Source organism: Triticum urartu, chromosome 6A (assembly GCF_056163025.1).
Source record: "Triticum urartu cultivar PI428250 chromosome 6A, HENAU_Tu73, whole genome shotgun sequence".
NCBI classification, from domain to species: Eukaryota; Viridiplantae; Streptophyta; class Magnoliopsida; order Poales; family Poaceae; genus Triticum; species Triticum urartu.
The window spans coordinates 501,361,040-501,385,571 of record NC_141878.1 but is presented as its reverse complement, the minus strand read 5'-3'; the positions used below and the strand labels follow the sequence as shown (position 1 = coordinate 501,385,571).

The window sequence follows — 24,532 nt, the reverse complement described above, 5'->3', positions numbered from 1 at the left end:
TACCACCGAACCAAAGTATGACATGCTGGTAAACACTATGACTTATATCGCCTACAACTCACTTGTGTTCTACTCGTGCACAACATCAACGCATAAAACCTAGGCTCGGATGCCACTGTTGGGGAACGTAGTAATTTCAAAATTTTCCTACGCACACGCAAGATCATGGTGATGCATAGCAATGAGAGGGGAGAGTGTGATCTACGTACCCTTGAAAACCGACAGCGGAAGCGTTAGCACAATGTGGTTGATGTAGTCGTACGTCTTCACGGCCCGGCCGATCAAGCACCGAAACTACGGCACCTCCGAGTTTTAGCACACGTTCAGCTCGATGACGATCCCCGGACTCCGATCCAGCAAAGTGTCAGGGTAGAGTTCCGTCAGCACGACGGCGTGGTGACGATCTTGATGTACTACCGTCGCAGGGCTTCGCCTAAGCACCACTACAATATTATCGAGGATTATGATGGAAGGGGGCACCGCACACGGCTAAGAATATGATCACATGGATCAACTTGTGTGTCTAGAGGTGCCCCCTTGCCCCCGTATATAAAGGATCAAGGGGGGAGGAGGCCGGCCCTAGGGGGGCGTGCCAGGGGAGTAGGATTCCTACTCCTAGTTGGAGTAGGTTTCCTCCTTTCCTAGTCCAACTAGGAGAAGGGGGGAAAGGGGGGAAGAGGGGAAGGAAGGGAGAGAGGGGCCGCACCCCAAACCCCTTGTCCAATTCGGACTGGGCTTGGGAGGGGCGCGCGCCACCTCCTGGTCCTTCCCACTAAGGCCCATTAAGGCCCATTGCTTCTCCTCGTATTCCCGTAACTCTCCGGTACTCCGAAAAATACCCGAATCACTCGGAACCTTTCCGATGTCCGAATATAGTCGTCCAATATATTGATCTTTACGTCTCGACCATTTCGAGACTCCTCGTCATGTCCCCAATCTCATCCGGGACTCCGAACTCCTTCGGTACATCAAAACTTATAAACTCATAATATAACTATCATCGAAACCTTAAGCGTGCGGACCCTACGGGTTCGAGAACAATGTAGACATGACCAAGACATGTCTCCGGTCAATAACCAATAGTGGAACCTAGATGCTCATATTGGCTCCCACATATTCTACGAAGGTCTTTATCGGTCAGACCGCATAACAACATACGGTGTTCCCTTTGTCATCGGTATGTTACTTGCCCGAGATTCGATCATCGGCATCTCAATACCTAGTTCAATCTCATTACCGGCAAGTCTCTTTACTCATTCCGTAATACATCATCTCGCAACCAACTCATTAGTTGCAATGCTTGCAAGGCTTGAGTGATGTGCATTACCGAGAGGGCCCAGAGATACCTCTCCGATAATCGGAGTGACAAATCCTAATCTCGAAATACGCCGACCCAACAAGTACCTTCGGAGACACCTGTAGAGCACCTTTATAATCACCCAGTTACGTTGTGATGTTTGGTAGCACACAAAGTGTTCCTCCAGCAAACAGGAGTTGCATAATCTCATAGTCATAGGAACATGTATAAGTCATGAAGAAAGCAATAGCAACAAACTAAACGATCAAATGCTATGCTAACGGAATGGGTCAAGTCAATCACATCATTCTCCTAATGATGTGATCCCGTTAATCAAATGACAACTCATGTCTATGGTTAGGAAACATAACCATCTTTGATCAACGAGCTAGTCAAGTAGAGGCATACTAGTGACACTCTGTTTGTCTATGTATTCACACATGTATTATGTTTTCGGTTAATACAATTCTAGCATGAATAATAAACATTTATCATGATATAAGGAAATAAATAATAACTTTATTATTGCCTCTAGGGCATATTTCCTTCAAAGAGTAGGGTCGAGTGAACCGGGTTTGAGGCCTTTCTTGATGAAGAGTTCCTTCAAGGTATCATACCAAGCCCGTGGGGCCTGCTTGAGGCCATAGAGGGCCTTGTTGAGTCTGAAGACTTTGTCAGGATTCTTTGGATCTTCAAAACCTAGGGGTTGAGAAACATACACTTCTTCCTCAAGCTTACCATTGAGGAATGCACTTTTCACATCCATTTGATATAGAGTGATATCATGATGATTAGCATAAGCAAGTAATATGCGAATAGCTTCAAGTCTAGCAACAGGTGCAAAAGTTTCATCGAAATCAATTCCTTCAACCTGTGTGTAGCCTTGAGCTACAAGCCGTGCCTTATTCCTCACCACAAGGCCATTTTCATCTTGTTTGTTGCGGTAGATCCACTTTGTGCCGATGATATTGTGCTTGCGAGGATCTGGACGTTTGACCAGTTCCCAGACATTGTTGAGCTCGGAATGATGTAATTCTTCTTGCATGGCCTGAATCCACTCAGGCTCCAGAAATGCTTCATCTACCTTAGTGGGCTCTGTAATAGAGATAAAAACATACTACCCACAAAAGTTAGACAAATGTGAAGCTTTTGAGCGTGTGAGAGGACCTGACGCTTTGATGTCATTGATGATCTTTTCAACTTGCACTTCTTTTGCAATGCGAGGATGAGCTGGTTGTCGTTGAAGAGTTTGATCAGCGTTTTCTTCAGCACCATTTTCTTCAGCATTTTCTTCAGGTGCATTAGCTCGACGTTCTTCATGTTCTGGAATGAATTGTTCAGCAGATTCTTCAGTAGGAATGACATCCTCAGTAGCCTTGAACTTGATAGTTTCCTCAGGTGTTGGTTCATCTATCACAGTAGGTAGGTGCTCTCTTTGCGAGCCATTAGTTTCATCGAACCACACATCTACAGTTTCAACAACTTTGTGAAGAACGTTGTTGAAGACTCTGTAGGTGTGCGAGTCCTTTCCATAACCAAGCATAAAACCTTCATGTGCTTTAGGTGCAAATTTTGAGTTGTGATGAGGATCTCTAATCCAACATTTAGCACCGAAGACTTTGAAATAACTTAGATTGGGTTTCTTATCAGTGAGGAGTTCATAGACAGTCTTTTTGAAGAATTTGTGAAGATATACTCTGTTGATGATGTGGCACACAGTATCAATTGCCTCAGTCCAGAAACGACGAGGCGTTTTGTATTCATCAAGCATAGTGCGAGCCATCTCAGCAAGAGTCCTATTCTTGCGCTCCACGACGCCGTTCTGCTGAGGAGTGTAAGGAGCAGATAACTCATGAGTGATACCAAGTTCATCAAGATAGTCATCGAGACCAGAATTCTTGAACTCAGTGCCATTGTCACTTCTGATGTGCTTGATCTTCACACCAAAGTTGGTTGAAGCCCTCGAGGAAAATCGTTTGAAGACTTCCTGCACTTCATGTTTGTAAGTAACAAGGTGTACCCATGTGTAACGAGAATAATCATCAACAATAACGAAGCCATATTGAGATGCTTCATTTGAAATAGCAGAATAATGATTAGGACCAAAGAGATCCATGTGAAGCAATTCAAATGGGCGAGTGGTGGTCATGATAGTCTTCGCTGGATGCTTGGCCTTGGTCATCTTCCCGGCTTCACAGGCTCCGCATAGGTGATCCTTAAGGAATTTGACATTCTCGATGCCAATGACATGCTTCTTCTTCGCAAGCGTGTGCAAATTCCTCATGCCTGCATGACCAAGTCGTCGATGCCAGAGCCAGCCTTCTGAAGCTTTTGCAAGTAAGCACACGGCTGGTTGTGGTCCTGTAGAGAAATCAACAATATACAGGTCTCCTCTCCTAAAGCCTTCGAAGACTTTGGAATTGTCAGCTTCCATAACCACAACACAACGGTACTTGCCAAAGACAACAACCATATCAAGATCACAAAGCATTGAGACAGACATAAGGTTGTATCCTAAGGACTCAACAAGCATGACTTTGTCCATGTGTCGATCCTTTGTAATCGCAACCTTACCTAGACCAAATACCTAACTTTTTCCTTTGTCAGCAAAGATGATATGCTTCATATGCGATGGAGATAATGGAGCATCCATCAATAGATTCTTGTCACCAGTCATGTGGTTTGTACATCCACTATCAAGGACCCACTCAGTGGCTTTGGGTTGATCATTCTGCAGATGAATTAGTGCAGCTTACAAACTCATATACTTCATCAGTGAAGAATATGACATCAATTCATCAGATCAATTTCATCGAGTAAAAGAACTGATAAAGCAATATGAGGACGTGAGAAATGAAAGTTCATTTCTTCATGATTATCCTGCGTCCTATCAGGCATGCTCAGGTCTCCAGCAAATTCTTCAGACGATTATGTGCGTCTGGAGACCTGATCCTGCAGAAGAGATTAGTTCTTTTTCTTCACCACTCACATCTGAAGGGGTGGCAAAGAGTTCATCATTCTGCGAGCTCCATATGAGAAGGATGGCATAGAAGCCAATCCATTTCGTTTCACATAAGATGGGTTAGATTAAGCATATGAGTAAGCAGAGAAATTCTTTGAGGACTTACGGACATAATGATTTGAATAATAATGCACATATCCATAATCCTTAGATCTTCCCTGCGAAACAGACGTGTTAGCACGATGATGTTCATATGAGGACTTTGCTTCATATGAGGAATTTGGTCCATATGAAGAATTTGATCTGGGGTTCCTATTCTTCACAGGTGGCGTCATGATGACATTCGCCTGAAGATTTTCAAGACATCTTTTGGGAACCCAGATTTTCTTCATAGGGGAGCCGTTCCTGCAGTTAGTGCCAACATATCTAGCAAATACTTCACCATTCTGATTTTTGAATAGCTTATAGTTGGAGTCAATTGACTCATCATCAGAATGAGGAGATTCACATGCAAATCCAGATAAGTTAGATGGATCAACTGGAGGTCCCTTTGCAGCGACCCAAGTAGTTTTGGCGTACTGCTCAGGCTTCCAATATGTACCATCAGCATTGAGTTTCCTCTCAAAGGCGATACCCTCTTTCCTAGGGTTCCTGTTGAGGATCTGCTTTTTAAGCACATCACAAAGAGCCTGATGCCCTTTGAGGCTTTTGTACATGCCTGTCTTGTACAATTCCTTCAGCCCTGCATCGTCAGTGATACTAGCAATGTCCTCAGATGAGGAATTAGTGATGGCAGAGGCATGTGAAGAATTTGAAACATTAGCAGCATTTGAACATTCAGGTGAAGAATTAGCATATTCACGTTCAATGCACTTCAAGCATGGAGGAACAAATTCTTCCTGAGGTGCGCTGATTTGTTGAGCAAGTAATGAATCGCGCTCCTTCTGAAGATCTTCATAACTCACTCTTAGCTTCTCAAGGTCTTGCTTTCTTTGAAGAAATTCATAAGAAAGCTTCTCATGATCCGATAAGAGAGTGTTATGTTGATCTTGAAGGGTGTCATACTTAGTATGAAGTCTCTGAAGACTTTCAGCCAAAGCTTTTGACTGATCCATTTCCTCACCCAACATATCATCGCTCTTGTTTAGCATATAGTGAGCTTTTTCCAAAGCTCTTTGTTGTTTAGTAGCAAGGGAAGCAAGTTTGACATAGTTGGGTCCAAATTCATCACCAGATTCATCATCACTGGACTCGGATAGGTAGCATTCAGTTACCTCAGCATCTTTTGCCATAAGGCATGATGCAGAAGATGATGATTCTGGTTCGAATGTCATCGTTTTGAGAGATTCCTTGAAGTCCTCAAACCAAGGATCATGATAAGTTCGATGACCTTCATAGACCTCAGAGAGACGGTCCCAGATGAGTTTCGCATGATCGAGATGCATGATATTCCTGAACTGATTTTGTGATAGGCTGGAGCAAATGGCATCCTTCGCCGTGAGGTTGAGAAGAGTATACTTGCGAATGTCATCAGCATCCGCCATCTTGCACAGATCAGTCAGGCCAATCTCAGTGACGGTCCACAACTCGCTGTTCATCGCCATGAGGCGTTTCTTCATCATGGCCTTCCACTTGGGATACTCGTGACCGTCAAATATGGGGCATGTCACCTTCGTCATACCTGCGGTCGACATAACTAAAACTCTAGGCGGTTAAACCAAAATCACACAGAACAAGGGAGTACCTTGCTCTGATACCAATTAAAAGTGCATTATATCGACTAGAGGGGGGGTGAATATGCGATTTTTATGAAAGTCTTCACTGAGGAATTTGCCGGTGAGGAAATTCCTTAGCGAAGAACTACTAGCAGCGGAATAAGTACTCAAAGGTAAACATAACAGAATACAAGCATAGTCATCATGATGAAATGAAGATAGGCACAGAGTACAGGAAGCGTAATCACAGGATAACTCAGGATGAAGACAAACAGACTGAAGAAATTAAACTGAGGAAATTGAGAAAGTCTTCAGTCAAAGTTTTCAAACACAGATATGAACAAACATACAGCAGAGTTATGAGGAAATGAAAGAGTTGAGGAAATAGAACCAGTAAGCTCGGTGAAGACAATGATTTGGTAGACCAGTTCCAACTGCTGTCTCAGTTGTACGTCTGGTTGGAGCGGCTGATTATTTAAACTCGAGGACAGACAGTCCCGGACACCCAGTCAAGGACACTTAGTCCAAGACACCCAGTCCTCATCGTATTCTCCTTGAACTAAGGTCACACAGACCTCGTCCAATCACTCGTGGTAAGTCTTCATGCGACTTCCAAACCTTCACAAACTTGGTAACTCGGCGATCCACAATTTCTCTTGAATGCTCTAGACCATGACGCCTAACCGTCTGGAAGAAGCACAGTCTTCAAAGGAAACAAGCGTCGGATCCACTCAGGATCAATCTCTTCAGTGATGCTCAATCACTTGGGGTTTGTAGGTGTTTGGGTTTTGGGTTTTTGGTTTTTCCTCACTTGATGATTTTTGCTTAAAGTCCTCGGAGGATGGGTTGCTCTCAAATGACAAGTGTCAGTTTCTCTCGGAGCAGCCAACCAGCTAGTGGTTGTAGGGGGCGGCTATTTATAGCCTAGGGAACAGCCCGACATGATAAGACATAAATGCCCTTCAATGATATGACCGTTAGGTGGATAGATATTTTGGGACAGCTGGCACATAGCACAAAACGGTCGGAATTTTGAGTAGCAAAATCCTCAGGGCTATCATGTTCCTCACTGTGTAGGCAATCCGCACTGGCGAATTCCTAACTCCTCAGTCAGGACAAATTCCTCAGAGACCAGAAGAACTTCGTCTCTGTCACTGAAGAAATTGACTGAACTGTATGAGATTTCCAATGGCTTCAATCGAAGGGATTGGTAGGTGTAGGATTTGAGTTGAGCATCACATGGAAATTTTTCCTTAGTATTTCCTCGACCCCCTTTAACAGTACGGTGTTTCCTATGACTCAAGAAAGAGAAAAACAAAACTATGAACACGAAAGTCTTCAAGCTTCATATTTCTCGCATGAATATCAAGTCTTCACGGACACACCAATTTCTTTATTTTCAAAGTCTTCATGGAAGTCTTCAGAAATACCAAAATCTTCAGTCGAAGATATTCATTTTTAGGGGTCGACTTTTCCTGTAAATATCAAACTTCTCATAGACTTATAGACCTGTGTATACTCACACACGCATTAGTCCCTTAACCTACAAGTCTTCAATACACCAAAATCACTAAGGGGCACTAGATGCACTTACAGTTTACATGTTTCACTTTAGTTCTCTATCAGCATTGTCAAAAATATTCTCGTTAGTCGCACGTGATTTATAGTTGTAGAAAAATCACATCAAGTCACCACGCTGGGTTTAGAACACAAGTCAAGAGAGGAACACAATTTACATAGCTTCACAAGGGCAGGAGGCTTTTCCATTGATCTTATCGGAACCTTAGACTATAGTATACAGTTTCTTACATGAAAATTAGAGTGGATATACAATAATAGTTGGAAAAGATGAAAAAACATATTGATTCCAAGAAAGCAATAATCAACTACTAGGCGACCACTGATGCATTATTCTAGTAGGACACATTGATCTGTAGAGTGAAGAGGCTAAGCGCTCTGGACTTCAACTTCATTTGCTGCAGCGGACCGCTCTCCAACAAACTTTGCACCCCAAGCATCTGAGCGACACAAAACCAGTGGCTTGATTATGAACATACTAAACAGAAAAGGCAGGATGAATTAAAGTTTCAAATTTTAACTTCAGCATCAATACCTTCTAAATGATCTTCTTGAAGTAGATCGGGTGCTCATCCATGGAGGCATGGATGAACTCATCGATGTGTTCTTTCACAACTTCAAGGGAGATAGTATCAACAGTTTTCTTCTTTCGACATGACAACATGACGGGGTCTTCAGGAACTGCAGGATCCATATCATCGCTGAAATAGAACAATGGAGAAAAAGGTTGATATACATATTCCAAAGAGGAATACAGTAACCATTAATATGAAATAATTAGTTATGTAAGGCCTTGTACAATGCATGGTGCTTAGGGGGTGTTTAGAAAAATAAACCGGGTTTTTTTTCTGAAGCAACAGTACCTATTTCTACAGAAGAGATGCCTAATTAAGCGTCTAAGCACCGATGCTTAAGAAAAGCTTGATTTATTTCTTTAAGCACCTCCCGTAAGCACCTTGCAGTGTACAAGGCCTAAGTACTCAACTAATATATCTTACTTTGTACAAACAAATTGTTTGCATCTAAGATGCATCAAATAGCAAGTAGTGCAACTGTGATAATGATTCGGTTGGTTGTAATGCAGCCGACTGTAGATTAACTAGGATTTTCTGGAGAACATGAGTTTAAGTACTACTCCCTTCGTAATTTAATATAAGACGTTTTTCGACATTGTCATAGACACTAAAAACGTCTTATAAAAAGTTATAGAGGTAGTGCATCATCTTACCAAAATGTTGAATGGAGCTCGGCCCTCATGGAGGCTGAATTTGAAATGATCAAAATTCAAATCCGCATGTTTTAAAAAATTAAGAAAAATACACATATACTTAGAGATATGATGCACATGTGTATAAATTTGCAGGACAAAATACGTTAAAATGAGTGCTACACAAAAAAAATTCAAATGTAAGACTTTTTTAGTAGATGCACTATTCATTCTCAAAGTTCATGAAATTTGTCTTTCTTGCACATATCATATTTGAAGGTATTTCATCCTGAAATTTTACAGACATACACATCACATCCTTGTTGACTTGTACAAAAAAATTAGATTTTTTTTACACTGAAATGTTTGATTTTCTTTTCTTTTCCTTCTGATTGACGGCAATCATGGCTTAATGGTTCATGCATCAATCACAATGGGGACATTTTTTTTCATTTTCTTTTAATTTGCCTTCTACAAAAAACTTTCAGGATTTAAAAAAACAGAATCTAAAAGGTTTTTCCTGATTTTGATAAACGTTTACCAATTTGGACAAATCAGAAATTTGAAAAAACGGATTTAAAAAATGAATTTTAAAAACGTTACCAGAGTTAAAAAATGTTCATGAACTTCTAAAAATCGAATTAAAAAATGTTCACGATTTTGAGAAATTTTCTCGGATTTCAAAATGAAATTGTCAATTTGAAGGGAAAATGTACCCGAATTTCAAAAAAGTAACACGAATTAAGTAAGATGTTCTCGGATTTCAATAAAAATATGAATTTAAAAAATGACCTGAATTCAAAAAATATTCATTATTTTGAGGAATGTTCCCGGATCTCAAATTTTTCGCATGAATTTTTAAAATGTCCCAGACTTGAAAAAATCACGGATTTCATAAAATGTTCGAAATTTGATAAATGTTCCCAGGTTTCAAAAAAATCATGAATTTAAAAGTTTTTCTGAATTAAAAAATATTGATTTTCAAAAATGTTCTCTGATTTCAAAATTTGTTCGGGAATTTGAAAAATTGTTCTAGGATTTCACAAAATCATGGATTTGAAAATATATTCCAAATTTCAGGAGAAATCCTGTATTTCCAAAATTAAAAATTAAAAATAAATAATAAATAATAAAAATGAAAAGGAAAGAGGAATAAAGAAAACATAAAGAATAACCAAAAATGAAAGGAAAAACGAGTAGGTAATATGAAGGAAAAACAAAACGCGGAAAACAGACGAACGGGCCATCACATTATACGCGAGCAGGGGTGTACCTTTGGTCGCTATCCTCCGACCCGCACGGGGAATAGGATCGGTTGTTTGCTAAGCTCGTTGGCAAAATTTTATCGGACATGTTTGATTGTAGTAGATTAATTGGGCCTCACCCTCTTTCATTGCACTAAAGACAAGAAAAAATGAATTCATAGTTAAGGCTTACCCCATGCAAAGGTCATCCCCCATCTTCTAACACATGGCACACTGCGTGTGTGTCATTTGTCGTAATCTAGGTGTTTTCTCTTTTTTTTAGATTCGTTTATTCAAAATATTTTATCTCTTGAACCATGCGTCTGAATCCCGAATGGTTTTCACTGTTGGATTTATTGTATTGAGATCTTCAAAAATAGACCTCATGTTAATAGTTTTTGACAAACTTTTTCACAAAAAAGCAAAAAAAACAAGAAACAGGGAAGAAAACAGAAAAACAAAACGAAAATAAAAAATGGCAACCGAAAAAGGAAGAAAAAACAGGAGCCCAAAAGCCCGGTTGCGGTTTTTCACTTTTCTTTTTCGAGAAGCATGGCAGAAGTAAATATGTTTTTCTTGTGAAAGCATAATTTTTTAATAAGAAGACTCGTGAAAACAAATATGTGCTTGTGCTTCTTGTGGAGAAACATATTTTTCCCCCTTATTGAGAAGTGCAGGAAGCAAATATGTGTTGGTTCTTCTTGACAAAAGAAAAACATATTTTCTGCAAAACGTAAGAACAACCAAAATCCCAAAAACGCGCACAAAAAATAAAACCAAATCAAGAGAAAATGGCGAACATGTGATACGTGATGGCGCTGAATGCACCACTTGCAACGCTCCCTCGCTAAAAAATAACCCCCCACCCTGTTGGGAGCCCTCAATGGATTGAATCTCCCCCTCAGTTGGTCTCGAGCAAAAAAGGGTTGAATCTCCCCGGCTCCGAAGATCGAAGCCATCTTGATGAATGGGATTAGGGCATCTCCAACAGCGACCCTCAAATCACCCGCAACTATCCCGATCGAGCGGTTCGGACGTGCTTTGCCATGCGATCCTGGATCAGTCCGTCGACTGGTCCAGATGCATTCCCGCAAACCGAAGAAAAAAAGGAAGGGCTTTGCGGGCGCCCGGACCGCTACCACACCCACGTCTGAAGAATCTAGCCCACCCAAAACCCCTCCGGCACCCGCGCGCGTCCCGGCCGTAGCCAGCTGTCTACATTCACGCCACTCTAGAAGCGGTGCTCTAGAGCAGCCGCTCCGCATTCATGCCGGCCCAGAGCGGACATGACCTCTCGCTAGCACTGGCATTTAAGCGGCTCGCAGGTCGAGGGCGCTGCCCGTGCCGCATCCCCGTTGCCCGTGTATGTTCAATGCCGAAGAGATGTTTACTGGACGGGACAGGACGGATATCTACCACGCTCGTTCAATGCACATCGCTCCATGTGCCGCCATGAAACAAGTTCGTCGACCGAGAAACCAACTCCGGCGCCAAGCATTAACGCACCCAGACGCTTGACCTCACCAGCACCTACTATTTAAAGGCGGACACACCTGGCGAACATCACACCACAACCTCATTTGTTCACATCTTCCTCCCGTGCACCACATCCGCCATGACCGCGAGCGGAAACGCTCTGTGGGAGAGCCAGTTGATGGATTTGAAGCACGAGGTCGCTGCCCTTGTGGCCACCTGGAAGAGGCGTCCTGCCATGCAGATCCAGGCCGGCATGCCGGCCAGCTCCCCGGAGGCCTCCTCGCCTGCGTCGGCACCTATGTCACTGTTCCGGAAGATGCAGGAGAAGAAGCGGTACAACCTGGTCCTCCTCGAGCAACCCCGACTGGCGAAGGGCCAGATCCACGGCAAGCGAGGAGGCTATGGCGGTCATGGCTGCGGCGAACCCCAACTTCGTTGCCGAGCAGCAGGCGCTCTATGAGGCCGCCCACGTTCAAACCGCTGGTCGCAACACATAGGCAGCCGGACGTGGATGCGGAAGTGGTGTTGGTTGCGTAGGCGATCGCAAACCAGAATGTCGGCCCCCTACATTTCCATCGTGGACCTCACGTCCACCGGCGATGGACAAGTCGCAGACTCCTTCGAGGATAGGGCATGGGAAGCGGCAGCGCCTTATGTCTCAAGTGGGCCGGTCCGTCTTCCATCTTTTACTCTTCCTCTCCCGTGACCGCACCTTCACTTCACTGGTCTTGCCACAGCCGCTCATGGAGACGGCGGATGGAGGAAGCGGTCGCCGGAAAGGAACAACAAGGACTTGGACAACAGACGTCGCCCTAGTCTAAGTTTAGGTCTGGTCCCCCCTTTTTTAATGAAAATTGTCAGAAATGTAATGAATGTGCTTCGTTTGAATGAAATCATTAGGTTCGCATGTAATTCATCCGGTCAGTTTAAAGCTGATTTGAAATGTATGTGGATAGTGTTTGATGTCCGGCTCCTGTATCCATGTCCGCGAACTAGTTTCCCTTGTCCGCGGATGGATGCGGTGTCTAGTTTACGGGTCAGCATTGGAGATGCCTTTTTTTCGAGAGTACACAATCGTGTATCATACTTTTACGGTTATAGAAGACAGAAAAAGATATACAAGAGACCTCACCATGATGCGAACATCGTTGTAGGAACACCCACACCAAACGCCCTAATTTAGCCTATTCTCTCACAAAGAGTTGTAATCCTCGTACACCCTACTCTCTCACAAAGAGTTGTAATCCTCCTACACCCTGAAGAGCTAATTTCCAATCTCAAAGTTCATCCAAAATCACGCTAGCAAGACTCTTGGCGTCCGATTGCTGCTCCTCTCTGTCCAAGCGGTGCAGATGACAAAACTGTCAAAACCCCTTCTGTCCATTATGTTGAAGCCTACTCTGCGCTTAAGCCACCGGTGCGGATGACAAAACTGTCAAAACCCCTTGTGTCCATCGTCTTGAAGCCTACTCTGCGCTTAAGCCACCAGTCCACGAGGGTGTCCGTCTCCGATTCTCCGAAGGCACCGGGATCTGAAGTTGCAACTGATGAAGGCATCTAAACCAAACTTCCCGCGCATACACACACTGGATCCCCCGCAAAAAAAATCTACACACTGGATCAAGATGTGTTCGGCGTTATCCTCGTTTTGGAGACGAGTGTAGCACGCTGAAATTGGAGATGCCCTTGTGGCTTGCATTTTCTGACCTTTTCGACGCCATTTGTCGGCCGGCGGCACGTCCGTCCGTACCTGGCCACATGTACGAGCGAATTTCAGTCGGCGCACCTATCCGCCGCACGCCCGGTTGGACTGACGCTGACTCCGGCGCCGCGCGCGGGTCCGACGGATGCCCGGCCCGATGGCGACGGGACACCGACCGAACAGGACAGGCGTTACCGCTGCACTGTTTACTGTTCCGATGAAGGGAGAAATGCAGCTTTGCTTTAGTTTGGTGATTGATTGATGATTGATTGAGAAGGATCGATGCGAGAAGCTCCTTTCCTCTCATAAAGCTTCCAGGCCTGGGAATTATCCCATTCATGTGTTGATCGTTGGCGTGCCCCGTGGGCACTATGCTGAGATTCTTTGTTCCTTTGCATGATCGTGCTGTGGTGCCGCCCTGTGTCCGCAATCTTCTTATACACTCCCATCAGGACATTGCTAGGTTCGATGCCATCCGTCTAATAGTCGCCAGTGAAGGAAACAATATTTGTCTCATCAGGAATTTCTTCTAAGGGCATCTCCAAGGCAGACCGTACGTCGTGAAAGTCATCCAATGCGGGTTTGTATCGGTCCGCTGCACGATTCAGACGTACTTTCTTCCCTAAACCGGAGATAAATATGGAGAGCTTTGTGTGAGTCCGGACAACACACACATAGGACTTCGACACCCCCTCGGCTCACCCAAAACTCTTTCTGAACCCTGCGTCTCTATCCTTCTCATTTTCTCTCCTTAATTCTTTCTCTATTGCCTTCGCCGCCAAACCACCACCCCGGTCGTCACGCCATACCTCTGTTGGAACTCTACGTCTCCGTCCCCTTCAACGTTCTAGCTAGGCTCCACCACACTTCTCCTCGGTCGCCGTTCAACCCCTGTCCTCCGACCGCCTCACTGGTACCACCCGCTACTGCTATACTCACCGTGACCGACAACTGTTCGATGAATTGTCGGAACTAAACAAGTTTTTCCTTCTTCTTTCTAGCAATGGATTCCGATTTCGAGTACATATACGAGCAATATATGTTGAGTCGTCCGACGGCTCGTCCAACGAGGAGGACTGCTCAGATGAGACAGCGATGATGCAGGCGGTCCTTGAAGACGTGGATCATGTTCTCAATTTCAAGGGCTTGATCAAGGGTCATCGAGTGCTCAACCGCAATAGGGTGCACGGCCACTTGACACTGATGGATGACTACTTTGCCCCGGATGCACTCTTCCTGACCATTTTCGCCGGTGTTTTCGAATGCGCGAGACTGTTTCGATCGTTTGTACCATGGCGTTCAGTCCTATGATGACTACTTCGTCTTGAAGAAGGACATCGTGGGAACGGTTGGCTTCTCTGGTTACCTACGGATGTCTGAGAGCACATGCAGAGATGCAATGGTCAGGTTTGCAATTGCCGTGGTCGAGGTGTTCGAACCTTGGTACTTGAGAGAACCAATTGTGGTAGACACTGAGAAGCTCTTGGCAATCTCAGAAGCAAGAGGGTGGCCAGGTTTGCTTGGATCTCTTGACTGGATGCATTGGAAATGGATGAACTACCCGAAGGATCTACAAGGGCAATATCAGGGTCATGTTAAGAAGTCCACCATCATTCTTGAAGAAGTTGCATCACATGATCTTTAGATTTGGCACGCTTTCTTTGGCATGTTCGGGCCTCACAATGACATCAATGTGCTGTAGTGATCACGGTTGTTTGCGAGGCTGGCTGAAGAAAAAACTCCTCCTTGACACTATACTGTAAATGACATGAGTACAACATGGACTACTATATGTTTGACATTATCTATCCTTCGTGGGGTACCTTTGTCGGCACCATCTCTAACCCTGTTGACCAGAAAAAGGCTCACTTTGCCCAAAGACAAAAAGCAACTAGAAAGGATGTTGAGAGGGCATTTGAAATTCTGCAGGCCCGTTTTGCAATTGTTTGTGGACCTGCTAGACAATAGGATCCGGAGACCTTGTGAGAGGTGATGACATGTTGTGTGATCATGCGCAACATGATCGTCAAGGATGAGGGTGAGGATGCTGTCGCAAATCTAGAATTTGAGAACACGGATGATCCCATCGAACTTTCAGAACAGAATCTGGCCACGTTTGAAGAATTTATTCAAATGCATCAACGAATTCAACATCGACCAGCTCACGAGCAGCTGAAGGAAAATTTGATTGAGCATCAATGCGCGGGTAAAGGGGACAAAAATGTTGGAATGTAAAATTTGCACTTTTTAAAATTTGAACTAGTGCTGCATGTGGCTATTTGAACATATGTACTATGTACGCGGCTATTTAAACGTCTGAACTCTGTGTATGCGGCTATTTAAACGTCCGAACTATAAAAAAAGAGGGAGGTTGGATGTATGCGGATAGCGTTGGATGGCGGCATCCCGCATCTATGTCTGCGGACTGATCCCACCTGTCCGCGGACGGATGTGAGAGGAAATTTGCAGGTTGCTGTTGAAGATGCCCTAACTAAAACTAATACTCACTAGATGCATCCTTTTGAGCGACAAGTAATATAAAATCGGAGGGACTAGTATTTTCTTCTTCTTCATCTTGGTCACTTTCTAACCATGATATTATTTACCTACATGTTTCAAACCCCTCTTCTTCTATCTTTGTTCGCTCTCTCACCCCACATCACCCCATACCATATGTGTTATGAGCCCTCAGGCATCCCAATCACTGTGTCATCGAGTTTTGTGGCACGATAGTCGTCATCTTAATCACACCCTCCTATGGTGCTACCTCCTCAATTGAAATTTTAGACTCCCGCTTGCCTCACTTCTTCGCCCTTGGTAGCCATTAGTCTCGACATGGCCATTGTCGTTACTCCCTGGCCCCTTCCCCCTGACACGTACAATAATATGATGTACTATCTATATACTAGAATATAGGACGCTTTTGTAGTTAACTGCAAAAACGTCTTATATTTTTGTATGGAGGGATTACATGTGTAGGCATTCATGGTGAAAGGTAGTAGTGCCATTGGAAGGACTTGGTACATTCTTTTATACGTTTGTTGGAATTACCCTAACTTTTTTCTAGGGAAACAACATGACTCTCTTTGTGTATTTTTATTGATTTTTTAATAATTAATACAAATGGCCCAAAAGAGAAGAAAAACTATACAAGCTAGATTACCCTAACTTACCTACAACATTACCCATACCTTGTCAAGTACACCATTACGAGGGTGGAAAATGAACTGCCACAACTACTCTTAAGAATTAAATTAGCACAATGCCAATGCATTGCTACGGAGCCATAAAAAGACAAGGGGTTTGGCTACCTGCTTATGAGATGGTTAAATGATGTTAGTTTCCTGCGTCTGTTGCATGATTCACGATTGAAAAGAGAGCAAGAAATCAGATAAGAGGGATGCAGTAGGCGTTGAGAAGTTTTTGAAGTGACCATAGTAGGTTCTTTGTAACATATAAAGTGAGATAACATTTCAATTTTGAAACATAGGAGGGCAATGTTTGTTGCCGCGTTGAAATTACAGTTTGTTCTCTCTCTTATGCTATGATATAGAACTTGTAGAATTGGTTGGAAAGAGAAACTAAAACCAAGATAATGATTTTGAGTTGGAGTCATGGTTTTGCATTTCTTATCTTGTGCCTTCTACAAGAATGTTGTTCTCACATTAGCAGTAGCACATTTGTTTAATTGTGTTAGGCCCCACATGTTAGTAGTGCACATTTGTTTAATTGTGTTAGGCCCCACATGTTAGTAGTGCACATTTGTTTATGTCTCTTGGAAGGTGGTTGGATTTCCGTGTGGAGAAGAATTGTGAAGGTTGTTGGACCCACATATGAACTCACTACCAACTCTAATCTTTATAAATAGGAAAGATATTGCTAAACAAACTAATACTACGACAATGTTGCCACGGGATGGTGTTGGCCATTATATATGCAACATTCTGCAAAATAGTATTGCAGACAACATCTAGGTTAAGCTAGTTGAAGTAGAGTTTACCTTTATGGATTTATGTATTTCTAAATGGAGATTACACTGATTGTTACTCATAGACCCGGGGAAACAACCATCTTTACTTTAGGATTGTCTTTGTCCTTGACTGCAACAATAGCGAGGGAATAGTGCAACATTGAAGTCTAGTCCAAGGGAGGCGGCATGTCCCCAATAAATGAAAACCACTCCGTGAAGTCAATGTTTAATTGGTGGAACACGCGCCACAATGTTAATTTGAAGTACCCATAAAAAAGTTAATTTGAAAAATAAAATTACCCGTCAATAAATATAATGCTTTGGTTAGAAGAATGATTTGAACGTATCTAGGAAATTTTAGCCGATTCATTATTTTTTGGTTCGCAATGCATGAAAAAAGGATGTACTGCTACCTGACTACTTGTACTTTCTTTGTTGCAATGATTGAACATACTGCAACGATCCAAGCACTAATGTTCTTTCGTCTTGTAGCAGTCACCGATGGTTCTTTACTTTAGTTAAATAACTAACTTCATTTAGTTATGATAGCCAATTACGTAGTATTATTTTCCTTGCAACATCCACTTGTGAAATATGGAATTACAAATTGCAGCCGTACAAAATAGGGATCCATTGACTAATGACTGGTCTTAAAGGAGTGGACTAGCGTGTGTGACACATGTAACGATCTTTGTCACCATGATCTCATCATGATCTCAAGCGTGGTGCAACAAAATGTGATCGGAGCGGCATCATAGGCATGAATGTTCATGCCACATATTTCTCATACATGACAAACACCCAATACTCCATACCACAAACAGCACAGCTTGAAATCATGTCAGAAATGTTATAAAATCAATTCTGATTCTGCAAAGATCACATCAATAAAATGTACAGTTTCCAATTTTACAAATCACATGTTCTCAAACAGGAGCAATTTTTGAAGTTCTAAGGGCCATATTCGAAACAAAGGCACACCCTTTAACTTAGCTATACGAAGTGGTACATTATTTTGACCAGTAATTGCCAAAGAATTTACATGAGACAAGTATTTCACATATTCTGGCTACGTGCATTCAAGTTATGCATTTCTTTTTCCACTTTCAATATCTGGTCTGAACAATATAAATAGCTTCAATCCTATAAATAGCAGTAATATGTTTTTGTGCTCGGTGTCTCCTTTTATGTAACACAACGAAGCTGTGATAACTAAACATGCATGCATGTACACCACTTAATCAACTACTAGTACGTACCTCCTTTTTATCTACCTTGTGGTGTGTAGTCGTCAACATCGGTCGAACTGACGAGTTGAGAAAGTGAACGTGCATGCAGCAAATTAAATTAAATTAAACCATTCCGCGCATGCATGCGCTGCTTGCGTGCACCTTCTTCCAAAGGAATTATCTGCAGCCGCCGGCGGCGAAGCCGATCCTGTTGCTCTTGACGTCGTAGACGACGCTGAACGTCTGCTGCTGGGTGTTGCCGATGATGGCGGCGCTCCTGGCGGGCGCGAAGGCGAGGCACGTCGTGGAGCTGTCCACGTCGACGAGCAGGTTCTGCGCCGACAGCTTGAGCGCCGCGCCGCCGGAGAAGGCCATGCTGACCGCCGGGACGCGCAGGCTCGAGGCCTGGCCCACGAAGCACGTGTCGAGGATGGAGTAGGCGTCGGCGCGCTTGGTCCCCTTCATGGCCCCCGCCACCGCCTTGCTGAGGGCGTCGTAGACGGTGGTGGGCAGGCGCGTGATGACCGTGCCGGAGTCGATGATGGTGGGCAGGCTGGAGTACTCGGAGGAGGAGATGGCCAGCGGCTTGCCGGCGACGGTCATCCCGGAGAGCTTGATGAAGTAGAGCGAGTCGTCGAGCGTGCTGGAGACCATGGGCGTGTAGGAGTACTGGCCCGGGTTGTAGGAGCCGATGGAGAGGTAGCCGGAGGAGGAGGAGGAGGGGAGGCAGTAGGAGAAGGAGTAGCCGAGGGTGGGCGCGAGCTGGTAGAGCAGCGAGAGCTTGTTGCGGGCCAGGCCCATGAGGCCGGCGGAGCGGCCGAAGAGGCCCTCGTTGTCCTGCCCGCACCCGTAGTAGAAGTTGGGCACGCTGTTGGAGCCGAAGGAGACGGTGTCCTTGCTGAGGTAGCCCACGGAGAAGGAGCTGTCGCCGTAGCTGGCCTGGTAGATGCAGACGTCGGAGGAGGAGCAGGCCGCCGGGTTGAGCGTGGCGGTGGAGAGGTCGTTGCACTGCGGCGTGGAGCAGGAGACGGCGGCGTAGGAGCTGGACGTCTTGGGGTCGAACACCGGGCCGGACTGGCGGTGGCACGACACCCGGCAGGGGGAGCACTGGAGCCAGGTGAGGGAGGACCCCGTGTCCACCACCATGATGTACGGCTTGGCCGGGGTGCCCAGGCCCATGCGGGTCACGTAGTTGCCCACGCCGTACGACGTGCCCGGCGTGAGCGGCACGGACGCCAGGGAGGCCGCGACGCCGTCGACCTCGTCATTCGCCCGGTAGAGCGAGGCCACCGTGACCGTGGGGCGCGCCGAGGACGACGACGACGGCGCCTTGGCGAGGCGCGCGGCGAGGGACGCGATGCGGGCGTCGTCGTGGGTCAGCACCGCCGTGAACGGGAGGTCCGACGGGGCCGACACCGGCGAGCAGGGGCCCCGCGAGTGGTGCAGCGGGAGGTGCATGGCGGAGCTGTTCAGGTGCTCGAAATCTGCAGCTGTCCAGCAACACACAGTCAGCGCTTCAAATTCAAAGTAACCGCAACTTATTAACCCTGACAGAATTCACCGTTGTTACAGTATACGGATTAGTTTGCTGCTGCCTGCTGACAAGCAAGAGCGCAAGACCGTTCGTACGTCCAGTGTGCATCGTCGGCAACCACTGGACCTACCGCACCACCGGGCAGGCAGCTCGACCAGCAGGTCGTACGTATCGTATCGTTAGCAGTCTTGTGATCTGAGACTGAGCGTGATCGATGTCCTGCGATAACGTATCGATGCCTCGCCCGACATGGCAACCGACCGAGCAGGTGCCACGTACTCCCACCAGTGGCACTGCGGCAGTGACTGCAGTGAAGGCACATGCATGTCTCATATGTCATCAGATTTGGAGGTGTCTGTCCGGGTTTCAGAGTAAAGAAACCTGACACCAGATTATTCCTGTCCATCATTTCCCTTCCCGACGGGCCTCCGAGTTTGGATCGTTCACACTTGACATATGTATGGCCCAAACCAAACCAGCACATGCAGGCTGGTTGTAATTGTATGCATGCAAGTGGCGATCGCGTCGATGAGAAGGTAAAGTTTTCGCGCACGAGAATGGCAGCTCTCATGATCGCCTTCCGGGGCGCATCAACTGGCCATAACCGTATTAAATCGCGCCTGATATGGCGTTAGTGGTAGTAGGCAGCAGAGAGGCTAGTGCAACATGTGACTTGTGAGATTTTTGTAATTATTACAGTATTTTGGAATCCTTGTTCGCAGACACTGAAATGAAATGTGAGTTTTTTGCCACGTTGAAAAGTCCAACAGGAATGAACACACGTCGGCAAGCAAGTGAGACGTACGCTTTTGGTTGGCAGCTAGCTAGCTAGGTACAGTTAACAGCAGTGCTCACCATGATACAATCGATGATTGGGGTGGTTGCCAATGCCATGATTAAGGGCCACCAGTCAGTTCAACACGGCTTCCATGACTTTTAGTGCCTTAAGCACACACTACTACCATAACATGCCATGCCAGTACAGGATAAGTACCATATATTCTTATTATTCAGGCAAAAAAGGTGAAAGGTGACCATTAGGAACACCCTACAAAGATGAGATATTTTTCTCAGGGAGAACTAGCGCCAAGACTGTACACCCGGAGCACCACCACTGCATTAATTGGATGATTGGGGACGGGCAACAACCCCTCTGATAATCAGACAAGCTAATCTAAGCTAAGCCAGTGTTCAGGACGGACCTACAGCCCCAGCCAGATATGGCTACACGTAGTACCGCGAAATCATTCCACGCTCCAACATTTCCGGCGTGGGTACGTGCCGAGCCACAAAAGCTGAAGCAGAACTGACGCCGTCCATACACCAGACACCTCCGTGCGCGTGTGTGGGTATACATCCTGGCCGGCGACACGCACGCGCCCGCTGCCCGCCCACGCATTTCGGCGGCCATCCCGCCGTGTCGCGCTAGATACGGCGGTGGTTGGCGGTGGGGCGCGTACGGGGCCATTGATGGACCGATCGATGCACGTCACGGCACGGGCGGCCGAAGTACATCGATCGATCGGCCACTAACTCACCGGCCATCAATTCTATCTATATCGGTGTCGATCGGGGCCATGTGAATGTGATATGATCGATTCGTGGGCCGGAAAGGAGCGGCGTTGATTAATAAGCGGCGATTAGCGGGGCATGATTGGCCTAAAGCGACGCTGCTGTGATGAGGCGCCGATTGGCCGTGGACGAATACGTGCGCCTAACCGAGGGAGACGCTTTCCGTCCTGGCGGTGCCATGGAATTCCAGCGGAAAGCATGCGTAATCTACCGGTCATTATGCACCTAACGACATGGTGGTGGTTATACTAGCATTGTTTTGCCTCCTGGTGGAGAAAAGAATTGGCAAAAGGGAGGGGCTACTGGGAGGAGATTCTGCCTGGATTGCCCTTTTGAAGTTTTGGCTCCGGCCATGGCTGTCGACTCTCACACGGTTACTATCTTTGACAGTTACAGGCGCTTTACGCGCTGCAGGTTGGAAAATGTTTTTACAGCGTGATGCATACGGTGAATCTGACCTGTCTCGGCCTACATGTGTGTCACGGTGTTACTACTTCGGTTCAGTTTCAGGAGTCAGGACAGCAGTGCTTCTACCTTCCGGCTGGCCACTTCAGCAAGGGAACATCTTCAGATTAATCCATCCTAAGGACTGTTCTACGCCTTGTAAATTTTCGAATTCTGCACTTAGGCGCTATATAAGTCAATAGCCTTTTCTATTCCTACTGAACCATCTAATCTAATACGTAATATGTCAAGTCATCATGTACCCCTGTTTTTAGCAAGTCAACAGATCAGTTGTCTTTGATCCAGTTGCATAAGCAAGACATAACCAACGGCAAAGCAATTACACACACACACACACACACACACACACACACACACACACACACACACACACACACAAGAACAGTATCCAAGAAATCTAGCCAGTCTAGGAGGAAGGAAGGAAGGAGGGAATTATATATACCCTGCACTTGCGAGGAGCAGGCGTCGGCGACGTCCCTGATCGGAGTCGCCGCCGCGAAGAGCAGGGAGAAGGCGGCGACGAGCAGGGGCAGCGGCGCCGGCGCCATCTCGCCTGAACTGAAACCTTCTTCTCACCCCCTCTCTCCCCCTCTTCTTCTTCCTCCTTGCGGTGGCTGGCTCAGTGCAGGCTATGGGTGGGTGGATAGATAGCACCAAGCTCAGCACCCGTGTGGGCTTTTATAGAGTTTCCCCGCCGCATGGGCGCGCGCCCTCCGCGCCCGGGAGTCCCACGCACGCACGGGTAGCTTTCAGCGGCTTTGAACCATCTTTCATCCGTGGCAACTCCAACCACCGGGTTACCACAATGATATGTGACCGACGCCGCACGTTTGGGTGCTGCTGCTGCTACTTCCAGCCCTGCCTGTTCAGACTCTGCCGTGCGTTCAGCCAAGGCATCTGAATATATTCTGCACCGACTGCCGGCGTCTTGTTTTTTGAGCTATATGCTTTCTTCAGCTACACAAGCCATGCGTGTATTGCCGCCTTCGAAATTAGTATCTGTATTGTGACGGGTCGAAGGCAAGGCATATGGTACGTACTGGGCGAAAGCTGCTTTGGTGTGTAGCCCAGCAAACTCCGGTTCGGTGCGCACATTCATGAAGTCGATCGACTGAATCAGGTTGGCAGTTAAGCGCAACCATCGCCAAATTGAAGCCGATCTTACGGGTAACGCGCGCGCCCATCGCAGTGGTTAGCGAGCTCGAGCCACCATCAGAACAATTATGTGTCGTACTGTCATGGGCCATGGCACTTGGCGTCTGATGCATGGCAACTTCAGTCCGGGCGGGCTCTGGCCACCGTGCAACTGGACCTTCACACGACTCTGAACTCTATGGTGGCTGGCAATCAGTGGTGGTACAGTGCGGTGTAGTCTTGCTTGATAATCATGGAAAAGGGGAGAGAGTGACCTGCTAGCTAACCGATATTAGACCCATGTCATGATCATATTATTATCATGTTCCCATTGGAGCAAATTCGTTATATTACCGGAGAAACGGAATCTATTGTACGGCACGAATTCTACTTAATTTGCTCTTTTTTTATGGGTACTTTTGACTGGTTTCCAAAGCTGGTATAGATTATCCAAGTTCAGGCCTCTTTAGGCTGAGCTAGCAGCCACCATGCAAAGGGCAAAGCCTCACCTCACTCACTTCCTAAGAGCAAGAAAGTGGCATCCATTCCGTGCTAATCGACGGGGATCGATCGCGGCTTTCTGACCGACGATCGTATCATACCATCGTCGTCTTTCTCCTCGGTGCGAAATCGGTGGTTGCTACTGGTGGTGGTGGGGAGACGGAATCTTGCACTGCTGCTCGTGCGTGATTAGCCGATGAATCTTTAGAGAAGCTTCGGGTTGAAGCCTTGGATGGGGGCAGCGCAACCGCTGCCCGATGGATGGATAAAGGAGACGGGACGGGGGCGGGAATAATGGAGCGAGAGCCTGTCAGGCCGCGGCGCCTATGGCTAAGCGAGCTAGCTGCATCTGCATGCATGCATGAGCGGAGGCACCAAACGGCCGGAGAGTCCGATCCAACCGACGACACGGCCACCAGCAAGAAAACGACCGTCTTACCGACCACGTGAGCTGTTCCGGCCGGCCGGCCGGCCCTCACTAAATCGCGCGCGCGGCGCCCGGAAGTCATGCCCATCAAGGCGGGCGGTTTTTCTTTTCCTTCGTCTCGACGCGACGGTCGACGGAGAAGACGACGACGACGGGCGAGGGTACGTAGTGCGTACTGTGTACGGCATGTACGTTGTAGCTGGCGACGGAGCGGCGATGTAGTGTGATTACAATGGCGCGGCTAATTAGGAGCGTGTATAAATAGCACGTCGTCTTCTTGGTCTTGGGTTGATCGGCGAAGGCGCTGAGGAGTGAGGGGGAGGTTGTGGGAGCAACTCGCCCAAAGTTTCATGGCAAGCGTGGAGCGCCAAAGACTTTGGCATGGTCCCCAAGAAGCATAGATACTCGTGTCTCCGAAGTAACCGCTTGTACGTAACGTACGTCTCCGTCTTTTATTGAACAGCGAGTTAAAAGAACATCTCTAGCCTTTGAATTATCCTTTCCACATAATTTAATTCC

At 46.2% G+C, this 24,532-nt stretch overlaps 2 protein-coding genes across 3 annotated transcripts; one reads left to right on the top strand and one right to left on the bottom strand.

Moving 5' to 3' along the window:
* Nucleotides 1-14,276: 14,276 nt before the first annotated feature.
* LOC147965895 (uncharacterized) lies at nt 14,277-14,826 on the top strand. Its single transcript, XM_087530650.1, has 2 exons — nt 14,277-14,435; nt 14,485-14,826. Exons 1-2 carry the CDS (start codon nt 14,277-14,279, stop codon nt 14,824-14,826), a joined length of 501 nt encoding a protein of 166 aa, XP_087386776.1.
* A 3,155-nt stretch (nt 14,827-17,981) lies between these two features.
* On the bottom strand, nt 17,982-22,633 carry LOC125514407 (aspartyl protease family protein At5g10770). 2 transcript variants are annotated; one of them, XM_048679722.2, is made up of 2 exons: nt 22,394-22,633; nt 17,982-19,870 (listed from the first exon to the last, which is right to left on the bottom strand). In XM_048679722.2, the coding sequence occupies exons 1-2, from the start codon at nt 22,497-22,499 to the stop codon at nt 18,558-18,560; spliced, it is 1,419 nt and encodes a 472-aa protein (XP_048535679.1). In that variant the 5' UTR covers nt 22,500-22,633; the 3' UTR covers nt 17,982-18,557. The 2 variants fall into 2 exon arrangements, with proteins under 2 accessions (XP_048535679.1, XP_048535680.1); XM_048679723.2 differs by having other exon boundaries at nt 17,982-19,864; nt 22,394-22,617.
* Nucleotides 22,634-24,532: the final 1,899 nt, after the last annotated feature.